The sequence below is a fragment of the Diadema antillarum genome, unplaced genomic scaffold (assembly GCF_040938485.1).
Source record: "Diadema antillarum isolate AM-2024a unplaced genomic scaffold, OU_Dant_1.0 scf00000022, whole genome shotgun sequence".
NCBI lineage: Eukaryota > Metazoa > Echinodermata > Echinoidea > Diadematoida > Diadematidae > Diadema > Diadema antillarum.
The window spans coordinates 3,811,036-3,828,105 of NW_027270911.1; the positions used below are offsets into that span (position 1 = coordinate 3,811,036).

At 39.1% G+C, this 17,070-nt stretch overlaps 1 protein-coding gene across 1 annotated transcript; it reads left to right on the forward strand.

The window, feature by feature from the left end:
- Positions 1-11,042: 11,042 nt before the first annotated feature.
- On the forward strand, positions 11,043-16,025 carry LOC139731307 (synaptogenesis protein syg-1-like). The gene is made up of 2 exons (XM_071642198.1): positions 11,043-11,498; positions 14,829-16,025. The coding sequence occupies exons 1-2, from the start codon at positions 11,043-11,045 to the stop codon at positions 16,023-16,025; spliced, it is 1,653 nt and encodes a 550-aa protein (XP_071498299.1).
- Positions 16,026-17,070: the final 1,045 nt, after the last annotated feature.

Genomic DNA, 17,070 nt, shown 5'->3' on the forward strand with positions numbered 1-17,070 from the left:
TTGGCCAAGATATAAAAAAATGCATAGACCACAATCACCGTTAGTATCATATAGTATAACTTTTTAATACCGTGACGTCAATGTGACGTCACTAACTTGAAAAATCTCTTCACCTGTTAACATTATGCGAAAATCAGAGCATAACTACTTAGAATAATTATGTAAAGGGACAGCCTGTATTTTGTTTGTTTGCTTGTTTGTTTGTTTCCATTGTTTCTATCAATTTCTGTGAAATTATATAGATCCAGAAAGGCACGATATACCAAATCACATGACATTTCTTTACAACAAATAAAAAAATACAGAATACAAGACCGACTTATTTGAATGACACAAATAAAAGTAATTTCCTCGATTAACACAACAAAGTCGGTCGTGCAGGAAGAGCTTTTCCAACGTGTCCAAGAAAGTGTGAAGTTGCTGAAAATGCAGTTCAAACAAAATAAAGAAGCTCAATACAATGATATTATTACAGATGTCTGTGTATCCATCCATCAATTCATTCATCCATTCGTCTATTTATCCATCCATCCATCCATCCATCCATGTACATACAGTACATATAATCACGTTATAGATGATGTCAACGAGCCAGAAAGATGCAGCTATTATAATATACGAACCTTCTCTATGACTCATTTGACACAAACAAAATGTAAAGTCGTCCCTAAATAATGCCTTAGTAGCAAGCAGCACCTCTCTTTGCTGAAGACATTTACTTCATCAAACTAATTGTAATTCATTTGCCCTCGAGACACAGGAATTCAATTTCAAATTCTGCCACAGGGCTAACTTCACTCAACTCTATGATTATTTCTTCGCCTTTTCCCCCTTATCAAACATTTTCTTGTACTAGTGCCTGTGAGTCACAGAGGGTGCATTCTTCAATTCTAATCTTGGTTCGTAATGAGCTCGCTTGATTCCATTGTCACTTCTTTAGTTCACCAAAGAGATCGAAAAACAAAATCCTTTTTTCCATTGGTAAAATCTGTGCTTAGTTTCTTTTGATTCTTTATTTTCCTTCGATGTGCATCGCGTTTTGATTTATATTTCACTTCAAAGAAAATTGATAAACAGTTGTGGTAAATGGATCGTTCTACATGTTTACAAATAAGGCAGTTTTATCAAAGATGAAAATTGAATTTACACTTCATTTTCAGTGAAATGTTTGAATGTTTGTTTTATTGTGGGTTTTTTTTCTCTGAAGTAATGAAAATGCAATTGAAAATAATTTGCAAACATATAAAAAAATAAATTCTGAGAATAGATAATTCGAAAAAGAAAATCTGGAAAATCTATTAGTATGTGGTATTGTATTTATATTCACATCCCCCTGAATGGTGAAATTGACAACTTCTATATATATATATATGTGTGTATATAAAATGTTACATTATTCAACATAACTACAAACTCTACAATCATTTGCGTTATTCAATATATTTTAGCAATAAAATTAGCTTAATTATACACACACGCACACACACGCACACACACACACACACACACACACACACACACACACACACAAAGAAAGCGTAACATATGAAATAAGATCATACTAATTTCAACATATATTGACTTCATATCACGCTATAAATGATGACTGAAAACTGCATCATTATGCATCATATTGATAGAAGGCTTGCGTGTATTTAACAGTACAATGTATATGTGTTTTAAACCGGAGTGTGTGCCATGAAAAATTTGCAGTGCCTTGTGGTGTGCGGAAGGTTACCAATGTGCACCAATGTCCTATACAAGTCTGTGTTTCAAAATACAGTACTCTCCGCTTAAATGGAGTATGGTCTATAAGAACAGTTTCTGTGATCCGGAACTGACTTATCCGAGATAATGTGCTGATGCAATGAAGTTTCAGTCACAGACAAAAGAAAAACAACAACAACAAGAATGTGCATACGCACAACACATCTATCTATAAAACTGCAGAACTTCGACTCTTTCTTGGCTGGTTTGTTGTAAATCATACAAATCAAAACAAGTCAACTCAATGATCTGAGAGATTAACGCATGTGCACAGGCATTAACGCATATATTTTGTATAAAATGTACATAAAAATATGCGTTTGTTTACACAATGTATAATGAAATATCTTCTTTGAGTATGTGAGTGTTCTAATGCATGTCTATTAATTCGTGTATGTAATCACCAGGAAGAAAAAATAATACGTATAAAGTGAAGCAAACCCCATACATTAACAGATTAAAATGTCAGTTCTTTTTTTTTTTTCTTGTTCACTCGCTCTTCACCTTTTCTTTGTTTCTCCTTTATGGTTATTGTATTTTTTTTTTTGCCTCAGATACAGATTGATTTGTAATCATTCTCTACATCAGTAACTTTAACCGCAATTTCATGAACCTAAAACTCTAAACAACAAAGTTAATGGGAGAAAAAAAATCTATCCCATGTGAAAACTTTGAAATGTCAATGTCATATCTACCAAAGATAAACCAGTCACAGCAGAACATAGGTCATGCATCAGTTGTCTTGTTGAAACGCAATATTGAATGAAGACACTGGAAAATACCAGCCCATTTTGAAAGTTTAAAGAATATCTACACTTTTTGATTCGATTCAATTTTATTTCATTTTTTTCGACAAAAGCATAATAGGCATCTCTTTTTTATTAACAGAAAATAAGGGTTTTTTTTTTTTTGTTCCTTGCGCTCAGCCTAAGGTTTCTCATTTCTCATAATGTGTCCATGTATGGCTCGCAGCTGGTATGCAAATTGCTGCTTTGTATAGTTAGAAATGCACAAAGACCTTCGTAAGTTTGCGTTGAAATAAATACACAACTTAAAAACAAAGGGAGAGCGTCGTAAGGTTTCGCGTCGCTGATCTCCGGAACGTGCCGTACCCATGCAGCAGCACGCCCCCAAAACCGACGAGAGTGAAGCCGTATTTGCGTGCACGTCCATGAGAGCCCCGGCTGTTCAATGAGACCCTGCCACGTGGGTAGACTCGGTCGAGTGGTCTCCTGTAACCAAGCGTGAGCCACGATCATTGTCAATTATGGATGGCAATCCCCGAATCATCACCGACACGACTCCTCTGATGAACGCCGACGAAGTGGAACGAACTTGCAAGGAACTCTGCAAAGTGCATTTGCGCGTAAGCCATTTCAACAGCGAACGACGCACCGACTTCCCGTTACACTGTACAACGCTTTCTGTTATCCACTTTCAAATACGTTTTTGTTGTCTTTTTGTTAATATGCTATTAGAGAGGGCGGTATGGGCATAATTGTCACGGTTAACTTAACTTGGGTTTGGTGCGTATTAAAGGAGGAAATTTGATACGCTGTTGCAAGTTTTTATCCTACCATTGTATTTTTTTTTAATTGATGGCATGGGATTTCGTCAATTTATACTTTACTGATGCATACAACATCTCTGATTTCTATCTTTTTTTTTTTGGTGTAGGGATGTTTCTCTTCACGCAAATTATAATTACCATAATTATCTAGGTCTTGGCTAGGGAGGATAACAAAGCTGGGCATTAGTAATGCTTATGATAAATCTCAGCATGACTAAAATGAACATAGGCAGTAACAACCTTTTGATGTATGTGTAGAGAATTCTATAGTCTGCTTAATCTTGCCTTTCTCGTGTTTCTCAAATCGATCTATGATCAAGGTTTTATATATCATGTATACATATATATAATATATATATATGTATATATATATATATATATATATATATATATATATGTATCTGTGTGTTGTGTGTGTGCTTAAGTGTTTGTGTGTATTATGAAATAGGTGATGAGAGAGATGTCGCAGACATTGTAGAGTCTATTATGGCTTCTTTTATAAAGCTGTTGGCATTAACGTCGTCATCGGATTTATTTATGTCTGTACAGAAGAAATAACGTGGAAGTAAACACAAATGGAGATATACATGACAAAGAACATAATATTATGACAGAATATATAGAATTTCATCGAAAAAAAAGAACAAAGAAAGAAGAAAAAAGGTTAGTTGAGAGATCTGAACCTGAACCCCGTCCCATAGTTCTTGGGTAGCGACACAGTCAACCAATGATGACTAACTCGTAATGGCAACTGAAGCTGAATTAGTGTTAATGCCCCAAAATTCATCACCGCCGGTACTCAATGTCGTCAGTGACATAACGAAACAATTGATTGGCGTGTATATGGCACCTAAAACATTACACTCTGTTACTTTATAGTGTTGTACTACTAATTAATTTCAACAAGGCGACAATGGCCCACTGTATAGCGCCGGCACCTTTGTGCATTCAAAACTTCACATTAGCCTGTGTCTGGCATATAGGCTTAATAACTCTCAGATTCACCACCGGAAAATGCGGTTGGCATCATGCGTTGCACAAACACGTTTGTGAAAAGCAAATTAAATGAGTTAAAGCTAAAAGACAATGGGCATTATAATCTGCTGCTTCAAAATGTAAGGACCCAGTACCGCAAAAGTGTGACAGCTAATTGCAACATCTAGACGTACCGATGGCTGCTGGTCTATTGAACAAACTTGCTCGTAGGATCCAACACACACACACACACACACTCTCTCTCTCTCTCTAACTCACATACACACACACACACACTCACACAAACAGACACACGCACTCTAACTCACACACGCACGCACACACACACACACACACACACGCACACACAAACTCACACACACACACACACACACACGCACACACACACACACACTTATACGCCAGGCGGTTTTTCAAAAGGATATATGGCGAAGTTTTCCGAATTTCCTACACATTTCAAAGTACGTCAATCAGGTACTCGTCTTAAGTTGTGAAAAAGACGGGTATTGTCAATTTGCCTCTGCCAAAATACAAATTATCATAATTATGTTTGCATAAACGCTTTGCCTCCAGAAGATTGTAACTTAATGGTGGGAAGGAAACTTGTTTCCATGTGCATATTGATTAGTCTGAGCAAATACTAGTAACGTGTAAGCAATGAAAATCGTTTTAGTGTCTGGGAAGATATACGACTCAAACAGTGTTAAAAAAATTGGAGAAGATGTAGGGAAAAGAAGTAAGTGTGACTGCAAGCACAACAACAAAACTTGCAGTTACAATGAAATTGATGATGGCTTTACGACAACAATAGAAATTAATTGTAGCGATGATGACAGCAAAAACCATCATGAGTTAATAATACATGTAATACTAATGGATATTGTTATTATTATCAACATTATCACCATCGTTATATGATGATGGAGATGATGATGATTATCTTTATTATTCAATTTATTTCAATAGTTATCATTATTATTGTTGTTATTATTATCATTATTATTCAATTTATTCTTATCATTATTATTGTTATCGTTATTATCATTACCATCAACATCATCATGATCATTATTACAATTATTACAACAACAATATAAAGCTAGTCCAAATATAAGTTAGTCTGAGAAGAAAGAGTAAAATATTACGAGTTCAACAGTCAAATTTTGATCGCAATCGGATGAAAAATAAGGAAGTTATGACATTTTGAAGTTTCGCTTATTTTTGAGGAAACAGTTCTTGAACGGTCAATATGAATTTGCAAATGGCGAAGTGAGCATGTCATCCCTCACAACTTGCCATATAGTTTGTACATAAGATTTTGAAATTTCCAGTTTTTCATTCAAACGCAATTGGGTATTGTCGAGGCTCAAATCCTGATATATCTAATCTATTACTATTTTGAAGTTATTAAACCACGAATAACATTGTGTTTCAGACTTCAATGACAGAAACATTGAATTTTCGTAATTTTTAGTACACGTCTAATGGAAAATTGTGAGGTTTTGACATGGTCAGCTCACTCATTTGCATAAGTTCATATCCATTGTGCAAGAACTGTTTTGTAGAAATTAGCAAAACTTCAAAATTTCATAACTTCCTTATTTTTCATCTGATTTCAGTCAAATCTTTACCGTTGAACTCGTAAGTTTTACTCTTTTTTATCAGACCAACTTATTTTTAGACTGGATTTCTTCTTTAAGGTGGCCTCCCTTGTATACATGGTATGAAAATAGGAATGTTTGTGAGGACCCGGATGTCATAATTGACCCTACGGTGGAGACACCCTGGGTCAGAAGGATCCCTGTGGATATAATACGCATCTTATCCTAGGATGAAATCACCTGTATGGCAGAAAAAAAAAGATGATCTCATTGACCCTATTACACCCAAGGACAAGTACGTCCCACGCGAAAACAATCAAATGCGGAACAGACGTCTTAGAGGTATTGTTTACCAATGGGAGCTGTGATTTAAAAATGTTTGAATTATCACAGTTGATACATTTATGTGTAGGTCTGTTGTATCTCAAAACATCCTACCATATAAAATTTCCTAATAAAGAAAAGAATATGAGGAGATATCACTACTTTCCTCAATAAGCCATAACTGTATTGAAGATTTATTCTCGAAGCAATTTTATCATAACCATTGTACACATATTTGTAAATTTAACAATACGTAACATTGATTATACTGACTAACATGGGTTTTAACATTTATTTTTTTCTATCCCTAACTCACATTCTAGAACTATTTTGAAGCACCAAAGCTGGGTTTTTGTTTCATCTGCAAATTGTAAATAATTCCTGTAAGTAAGAAAGTGAGTAAAAAAGTTTTATTTCTCCACTTGTGTAAGAGAAATCTGTACTACATAATAAAAAATTTCAGAGGAAAATATTAACCAGTTAACAGGAACACTCATAAGATATTATGTGAATAAGACGTATCATTATTATTTCATACTATATTTTGGAGTATACAGGTGAAAGAGACCGTTAAAAGGGTTAATGGTCGAAAGCTTAAGCCTCAATACCAAGGTGCTTCTGATATTGTTCGTTGAGAGTTTTGAAAAATTTCCTCAAACAAATAAGCAAAGACTCAGCTTAACAAGAAAAATGCCCTATCGTCTTTAACTTACACTCGAGTCTTCTTTTACTGTAGAGGTAAACGCTGCCCAACTGATCTCGATACACCATTTATATTCCGGGTGAAGGGGAAGAGGAAAAGAAAAGAAAATAATCTGTGGCAATATAATTATGTGATTATCGTGTATATACATCATGATTATATCAAAGGTCCTGTTTACCTTTGGCAGCTGTGATTTTAAAAGTGTTCAATATATCATATTTTATGCATATGTGTAGGTCGGTTGTATCACAAAACATCCTACCATGTAAAACTTTTGCAATAAAGCCTAATATATAAGGATTGGGTTTTTTTTCTCATTAAACCATAACTGACGGTTTAGTCTGGAAACATATTTATTATAACCATTATTCACATTTTGCTTATTTAATAATAATAATATCAATTATATACGGATTCAAATTTTTCCTTTGGTTGTTTCTATCCCTAACTCAATTTTTAGAATGATTTTGAAGCACTAATTCTGGGTTTTTGTTTCATCTGCAAATGGTAAATCATGTCTTTAATTGCTCGTGTGCGTGTATTATATGTTTGTGTCTTTTTACAGATTTATCTTTATGATTTCTACACGAAATGCTGGTTCAATGATTTTAGCGTTAACATTTTAGACTGGAGTTTAACCACTTTGCCTTCATTGTCATTAGATGTTAATGAAATTGGATTCAAATTAAATAAAGTTTGGTTATTTACGGTCTACGGAGACGCCAAAAAGGCTGCGCGACATGGAAGTGTGTACAGGAGTTTATATAGCGAACTGAGGTAAAAACCCCTTGCGTCATGCGTCTGACATACGGTATTAGAACCATTTGATTAATGACAGTTTACATTTGTCTCGCCGGCTGAATATGAATGGCAATGAACATCGATTTGTTCGTTCGTTTATCACCCCGATAGAGTAAGATGAAAGGTGACTGTGGTGGAATCTAATAATGTACGTTGTCTGTTTGAACAGAAGACTCGATCAAACAACTTTGTGTAACATTCAATTTAACATCTGCGTTTGTGATGCCAGACGGAGGACAAACGGACAATATTCCCACGGGATAATCAGCAAACTGCTACATTCCCCAAGTCTTTCTGGTCTGATTGCTATAGCTACCTTCTAATTGTGACGTTTGAAAGAGCGCTGAAGTGACGTCACCTGGAACTCTAAAGACGGGTAAATAGATCAGTTTGTTGAGATAATTCTTATGAATAGACGTTGCTCCTGTATCGATGTATTGGCAAAGGCGACTTAATTCAACAAAACCTCTGCCGTGTGAAATTACAGTGGCTAAACAAACGGGAGGTAAAAGTGATCTTTAATTCAGAACGTAACCTCTGTCCTTTGCATCAGTTGTCCAGCTGTCATTCACAGTAGTGTTATCCATGACACATATTTTTTAATCTAAATTTATTTCAAATCAAACCAGCTGATCCTATTTTGTTGTTGTTGTAGGGATATTGTCGATTGTCTATTCTCTTCATTTCAATATAATGATGAAACTCTGATGTTTTTGTTTTACTTGTTTGTTCTCATGGCCGGCACAGAATACGAAATGGCCAGGCAGACGAAGAACTTGACCTCTCTGAGCTGTATGTTTGTTCCGATACCAAAGAAAACTTGGGGGGTCACGGAGGTTTGAGGCGAGCTGGAATCTCACCCGACCTCGAGATGCTAATAGAGGTATTTATAGTCATTGTTATCTACACAATCAGACCGTACCTACAAGAAGGTCAGCATTTTTTCTCTCCCCCTGTGCAGGTGGGCTCGATATTGTTCATTTTAGGCGCCCTTGTCAACCCTTTCCGCAGGTATTTGGTTGGAATTATCTACGTGAGATAATCGATCTGTACGCGGTATGGCTCCGTACGTGCGCGTTCGCTTCAGTCACTCTTGTACAGAGCCATCGACGTGCAACTCATTTGCAAATGAAAGCGCGTGAATTGCGCAGGGATGAAAAGGTCTAAAACGGGAATATCGACTAAATCATTCAAGGAGCACAGAGAGAAAACGATGGAGTGCCAGTTTTAATGCACGATGTCTGCCGGTGTCTGCACATTGCAGAAAACTCCATCGAAAACGTGTCCTTCCCACCTCCTGCTGACAGAGGATGCGCTTTTATTGGCGAGCGTACTCCTGTTGTCATGGAAACAGAATGATCTGCACTGTCTGACGAGAAAAGGTAACTCCGCGACGACACGACCACGTTGAAAACGCCGGGTGAAAGAAGCGTGGAGTGGTGGATCTCGGCCGTGGCGCCGGGGTGAGGATGTTGACTCGCGCGGGTGAGCTCGGTTGATATCTATCTGTTGGTCAGAGGTTTACTAGCAGCTGGTTTGACTGTCGTGCGCTTCTATCTTTTCGCTTGATGAAGGGAGGAACAGAGGCGAGTAGGAAAAGGGACGTGAACTCATTACTGGGGATTTGCACACCTCGCCATGTGTCAATATTCGCACCTGACGCAAGTACTTGGTGCTGGGAATTCATCTCCGTGCAACTCGATACTATATCCACACTGGGCGACAGTGTGTCTTGATAGTGTTAGCCTGACCTTCTAATCAGTGCAGAGTTAGGTTCGCCATGTCACAAGTTTAATCCATCCGCGACACTCAGTCTTACAAGAGGAAAGTAATTGCAGCAGGAAATGCACAATTTTTCGGTATTGTAGCAGTTTTTTTTTTAATGCGTCCAGATCTGCTTCTCAAGTTCTCAGCAGGAACGCCCTAATCGCCTCGAAATCAGCTTAAAGGCCTTAGCGAAGATCGACACTCTTGAATAGAGGCAAAAAGCGAAGGTACTAACGCGGTTGCCATTAAAACATAATGCAGCTTGAAAAGCTCCTTAGAATTATTTCCTGACACGCGAACACAGGGAAGAAGAAGATTTTTTTAGATCAGTGAGCGTTTAGCGGGCTGTTGGTCTTTCTCCCTCATATTAAATCGCCTCTTAGCGTAGAATCCGCGGCGATCGCAGGTGGCCAGCTGGTCAAGTACCGACTCTTCGACTGATGAGAAGGAGGGAATACATATTGCACACTGGCTGTCAAAATCGGAGAACTTTAATCGCGAGGTGTACACTCTTTGTAAAAGAGCGGAAGAAATAACCAGCTCTGATTTTATCGACGTAACGATTTAAACTACGATCCGTCATCGTTCTGTGTTTATTTTTTCACTCTCATCCGTTTTGTGGAGAAACTGCATTCTAACGGGCTGCAGCGCTGGCGGGAACGTAGAAGATAACCGCTGGGCGCTTTTTAAGTGACAAAATCTATTCAAAATACCATCGTTTCATCGAGATCTCGGTGTTTCCAGCCGTTAGAAAATCGACAGATGTGTAAGCGTGCAACATGTGTAAGTTGTAGAATGCATCGTGATTGTACCAGATTTTTTTCCCTCTCCATCATTCTCTCTCTTATTCTCTCGGGTGAAAAGAATTGAAGAGAATGGAAACTGTGAATACACAACAAACTTATTTCTGAAGAGACCGGCTCGAGCAAATCAGGGGAGGACAGACCGCAAAGTCTACACTTGAACGAGTCCTCGATGATACGGACAATAAATGAGTCTAGATTTCAACGGCGTCCGCATGTATGTTGTAGCTGCAGGAGATTTCTTTGTTCGGAGTTCCTGATAGAGAGAGAGAGAAAAAAAAGGGGGAGGGAGGGAGGGAGAGAGGAGAAAAAGAATCAGAGTAACCTGGGAAAACGTGGGAACTATAACAAGTTGAACCTGCTCGATTGTAGGCCACACACCTGTGATTCTGCTGCAGATTTGCGCAGACAATCGAGCGCAAATTTGTGTTTCGGTTTCCTTAGTCGCCATATTCGGATAGTATAGGAAGGCTTGATATACTCTGAACGAAGAAAGGATCTTGGTATATATTCTTCTCAAGTTGGATTTTACAAGAACCTGAATAAAAGGAGGAATTTTGAGAGCGATCAGACGAGATCGCCCTTATTTCACTCACATGATACGCATAGCAACGGTCTTGCGTGATATACTCGCTATGGCAAGCAAATCAAAAGCGATGCTCGCGTCTCTAGCAGTCGTTTGCTTATTGAACGCTCTTCATGCATTCGCTATGCAGGCGATCACGGTACATCCAAAGCCTACGAATGTCATACGTGGCGAGACGGCGACATTTTACTGTTCAATCACTGACCAAATCGGGGTACCGTTCTGGTCCAAGGACGGCAAACCCGTCGCAACGAGACCAGCCGATCTGGAGGACAACACCCAACCGAGACGGTGGGCGATATTCGGAGACGAAGCCAGCGGCGAGTTCAATCTGCAGATCGTTAACGTCGAGGACAGCGATGCCGGCCTGTACGCCTGCAACATCGGCCTGTCGGCGGGAAGCTCTCCGTGGGGATCAACGCCGGCAGACCATCTCGCCTCGAGCCCGGCGCCACTGCACGTTCTTCCCCATCCCGATGGCAATTTTCCGGAGTGCCTGATCAGTATCGAGGGCCCGCTGGACCTTGGGGACGCAGTCGAGTTCACTTGCGCCTATAGAAATTCCAGCCCCGAAGCTAATGTGAGTCTCTCTGACATTGAAATATCTTCCCATAAATTAATTCATAATTGTCATGGCACAACGGTTTTTGCATTACGATGAGTGCATCTGCCTGGTGCAATATATAGTGTGTACTGGCATGAAACATGGTATACGTCTATTTAAAGATCACTGAAATTAATGTTTTATTTCAATGTATGTTCAAGGTATGTTATATCTTTTTCTGTCTGCTAGACGTGTCGCTCATCAGCAAAGTGCAATTTTACTTCATCTTCTTGTTGACTATATAAAAAATGAGTAAAGTCAAATCATCAGAATGGCTGAAGTTTTGTCAAATCTGACATCAAATAATAAGCATGTAGGCCTATGTTATCATATTTTCGAGATTCAAATATCCCGACAAAAATTTGACACTTGTTTAGACCAAAAAAAAAAAAAAATCTATATTAAATTAGGTAATTTCACCGCCTCAAACCTCTTGCAGTACTTCGTACACAAATGCATGATATATAATACATGTTGTATATATCATAAGTATATTCATATTTTGTATGTATAAATAAAGAAATATATATATATATATATATATATATATATATATATGTATAAATCAGACGATGGTGGGTTAACTACAACCCCTGTCTGCAACCAATTTATCACAATTAGGCTATGCAACACAGCTAAAATTTACGAAAGATGTGAATCTCGTTACATGTCATCTCAGAGATGGGAAAGTTGGATAAAGTTTGTTTAATATTTCCATTTTGTTTGTGTAATTTGGCTCAATGTGAAAAAAACCAAAAACAAAATAACGAACTTCAGTTGAGATCAGAGCGATTTCTTCGATTTTGTTCGTACAATTTGGCTCTTTAGACTGACTCAACTTTGACATGGGGTGGAAATGCACACAAAATTGCACGTCATAATATGATGCACGAACAGAAAACACAAGTACGTTTTGTCGTATTTTTCTCCACTTTTAATAAGAAGTTTGCGTTTTTATCTGCAAGCTGTGATATATATATATATATATATATATATATATAGTGTATTTTTGTTCATTTAAGTTTATGTACGCAGATGCATAATGGAAGCAAAATGTATGCAAGATCACTATAGTCAACGCCATCATAACTAACAAGAAAGTTCGGATTACGAATCATTGGCACTTGACAAAAATACTTTGTTTGATATAACATCGAGCAGATATTGAAACGAAATGTGGCAGTTAGATGCTTGCATTGTAATAATATGATTCACCTCAATTACATTTAGGCAATGATTTCAGATAAAACAGGCTAATACTGAATAGGATTGCCAATAATACAAGGAGTGTTATCTTTTGCATATTTGACGAAATTTTGCACATTCTGTGCACAGTTTTTTTTTTAAATTGGCATGCTTAGATATGAATACACTTATATCAACATCAATCTGATATCCAGTGTTTGTTTTTAGCACGAATATTGTGGAGTAAGAGAAACAGTGATCTGTGATTTTTACATGGAAACGAAAGTGTTTCGCCAGGCCGTGGATTGATTGTATGTGTGTGTGTGTGTGTGTGTGTGTGTGTGTTTTAAGTTATGAGTACAGTACTGTACTTGTATCAAGAAAAGCAATAAGGTGTAAATTGATGCTCCATTGGTTCATTTTTATTCACGTGAAGGAATGATGGCATATCAACTGAAGGGCTGGTCAATGGAAGTGGCGAAAGTGCATGCTTTCCACCTTTTCTCTCTGCATGGTTTTCTTTTGCCATTACAAAATGGCTACCAGGAGATTTAAAACCTACCAAGCGAATATTTTCTCACGCTGTTTTCCTTACAATTCAATGACAACACAGTAATGAGCGAAGACGTGTCTTGACATCTCTGCAAACTATTGTATGGCTTTGGCAGTGCTCGTAAATGCAATCTAATTTTAGGGGGGCAAGCAACAAAGAAGAAAAACAGATTGTGCCCACAGGGGAGCGACACAAGTTCAATGAATGGTGCACCTTTGAATGTGGTCCATTCATCGGTGACAATACGAGATTCGTGACAAAAGCATTATGATTGTATTTGCGATTGTCATGAATTTTTCTCTCCCGATGCCCGGGAGGAAGCAGAATAATAAAAGTGTTAACTTGAACGTGCAGACATGAAAACAAGATGTGATCATCTTGTGGGGATGTACAATTTTATCATGTCAATATCGCTTCACGGTCATGAATGGTACAGTGGTTCATCCGGTAACAACCTGCTCTGCTTTGATTTGTTTTATATCTCCCATGCTACTTCCGCGACTAGATTTTTCCCCCATCACTTACAGTTTTCTTACCAAACATGTGGAATAGCATGTCGTGTGTAAAAAATACATGTTTCACATGAATTTATCAAAATAAAGTATTCAGCTGAAAACGAAAATGTGACATGAAATTTTACCATCCACCATACAGAGTGAAGTAGAATAAAGCCATTAAAATGCAGAATAAGTCATTCTTTATTTCTGTTCGAAGAGGCACGCCCGCGAAGATTTCCACCTTTAAGACAGACAGTCGGGTACAACTGATAGTGCATCGGGATATTTGCTCGGTGCGGAATGGAGAAATTGTCTGTCGACATATCATACATTATGATGTGTGGAGGAAGGGGGCCGAGGGCAAAACTATATGCCCTGGGGAACAGGGTAACGTATAGATAGGGCTTGAGCAAATGGAAAAGATGTACGGAGAGAAAAAAAAATTAAAAAGGCAGGAAGAGGGAGCGCGCAGGGAGATAGAGAGAACGGTAAGGGAATACAGTCTTTAGCATGTCGTACAATTTTTAAAGAAAAGTTGACAAAATTGTTTACCTTTTTATCGTTAACCTTTTTTACTTTACGAACAATGACTGTCATATTACGTATGTCAATTAAGATGGCATAAAAATTTTATTTCAGTGTTCAAAGCAGCTGATAACAAAGACAAATCTCATGCAGTTATATTCATATAATAGCATCTCAAACATCTGTACATCAGTCACTTATTCTATCTGGGTTTTCTCTGACCCTACGTTGCATGAACCTTCAATGCACCTAATCATTCACATTAGAAGAACTGAAATATATGAGGTGATGCGCCCAAATTACACAATCATGATATTAAAAGAACACATTCCACCCTAATCTTGGAGATACACGGGTTTGTTGCCACGTTGGATGGAGAGTGGAATATGCAAGTATTGGCTATCCCGTCTCATCCACACGCTTAGTAGTGGTAGGTCGTGTTTATGATGCTTTAGCTTAGAATTATAGGAACTGAGAAGAGACGCTTTTATCTACAAATAATACTTTATGAGAAAGCTTTTTTGTTTTTGTTTCGTGTTCTTGCAGCTCTACTGGGGCAGGCGTAACGACAAGGACTTCTCCCCCATTGACCCCCAGACTCACGCCCGTGATGGCTTCGTCGTGACACAATTCTACCACAGCATCTCGAGGCTCGACCATCTGTCCAGGCTCCAGTGCATTGCCGAAAGCCCCGCCCTGAGTGCGCCGCGTTCCTGTACGACGGGCTTCATCCTCGTTCGTCATGCTCCGGACGTCGTCGTTGCGCCGGAATCGCCGTCGGCTTGGCGGGGTGAGCGAATGAACATCACCTGCCTTATCGAGTCCTCCTATCCGGTAGATTTCAACTTCTCCTGGACTTACAAAGGTCAAGCTTTGGCGAATTTTGGAGATAAGGTTTCAACATCGGGGTTCCAAATAACCATTGCTGACGTCGAGTCCGGCGACAATGGTGCGGCTGTGGAGTGCATGGCGAGCAACGAGGTCGGGTCTAGCCGGGCAACCGCTATGATTGAAGTCACCGGTCTGCCTCAACCGTCCCATGCTTTCGGCTGGATCGTACCGTCTGTCATCGTGCTGGTCATCATTTTCCTCGTGGTTCTGATCGCCATTATTCTTCTAGGAGGTGAATGCTGGTGCAGGAGGTACGTCAGAAACAGGAAGCTGAAAGCGAACGGCTGGACAGCCGAGAGATTCGTTCTCGAGGCACAGCTACAGCCGGACCGTCGGGGGAGCGACACCACTACTGACTTCTTCCTCACGCGGACTATTTCCACTCCTGACCGGAGTGGACCACCCGTCCAGCGCCAGCGTCCTCAGAACCATCTGAACAACACAACATACGTCCAGGAGACCGCTGTCGACTTTGCCAACAACGTCGATCCTCGTGACTTTCGAATTCGTCCGGACGCACAGAGACGTGACTACGGCAGCATCCCATCCGAGAGAACTTCACTGCAGCATGGGGACGGTCGAAGCGACCGCGGAAGAGTTCTGCCCAACCGCCGAAATGTCGTCAACAGCCGTTCTGCAATTTCCAACAGGGAGCTGGACTCATCAAATTCCCCTTCGAGAACCGTAAGCCCTGGCATGAGCGACTCCGAACTCGACTTCGAGCCCCTGGATATAAGTCGAGGTCCTACGCCGGGACAGGAGAGAATTCGCCAGTCCAGAAGGTCACGAATGTCTCGGGATAGCTCTGGTCTCAGTGTACAGGAGAGACAAAACATTCTGGATGCACTCTGACGCACTCTTTTGCCACCAATCAGCGATTTAATCACGACATTCTCTATCGTAATTAATGTTTGTTTTTTGGAGTTATGAATGTATCTTTGTCCTGCAAACCTTTGGGAGCACTGTGGTATAGTAACAGAAATAAATGGAAGGTCTGGGATTCGAATCTTGCCCAATGCATTCATCCTAAGACGAGATGTTCTGCTCATACTGTCTCTCTTGTATTCGATGATAATGGCATGCAGGGCCCTCTTGGGGAGGGGCATTAACCCTTTTAAGGCTATACCCTGGGTAGATAAGATATAATCACATCATCATATTGATTTATCATTATCATTATGATGATGATGATGATGATTAATATTATTACTATTATTATCATTATTATTATTATTGTTATTATTATTGTTATTACTATTATTATTATTATCATTATCATGATGATGAAAATGATGATTATCATCATCGTATCATTATCATTATCATTATCATTATCATTATCATTATCATTGCCATTATCATTATTTTCCAGAGGATAAGGAGAAAACGTAGTGTCATTCTCATAGATAACTGCAAAAATAGTCGCCGATTGAAATGATCCGTGCATCTGCTGAATATATATATACACACATATTCACCAGTATTTGGTGCCATGAGTCTGTTCTTTTGTTACGTGAGAGTGATGTCGTGCTTTCCTGGAAAGAGGAAGGCTGTTAAACTAATAGTCCATGACGACAAGACCATGCTGTCAGGCGTGTAGAAAGCACGAAAGCAGTCAGCCCCTTATAATGAGCAGATGAGCGCCAGTTTTCTCGATATCCGATCAGGGCACGCGTGCGGATAGCGAACCTCTGTGAGAGAGTGGAGTTCTCACACCTGTCAGTAATTCTCTATAGACATACGTATTCAAAATGAGAAAACGGGCATACGGAAAAACTTCGATGTCTTTCGTAATCTATATTTCAGAAAACCAATGCGTTTCACGTCAGTCCTACAATCTGCCAGGATGGGGGGGGGGGGGGGGGGTCTGAACAAACTCTGTTCAGAAGTCTTGTGA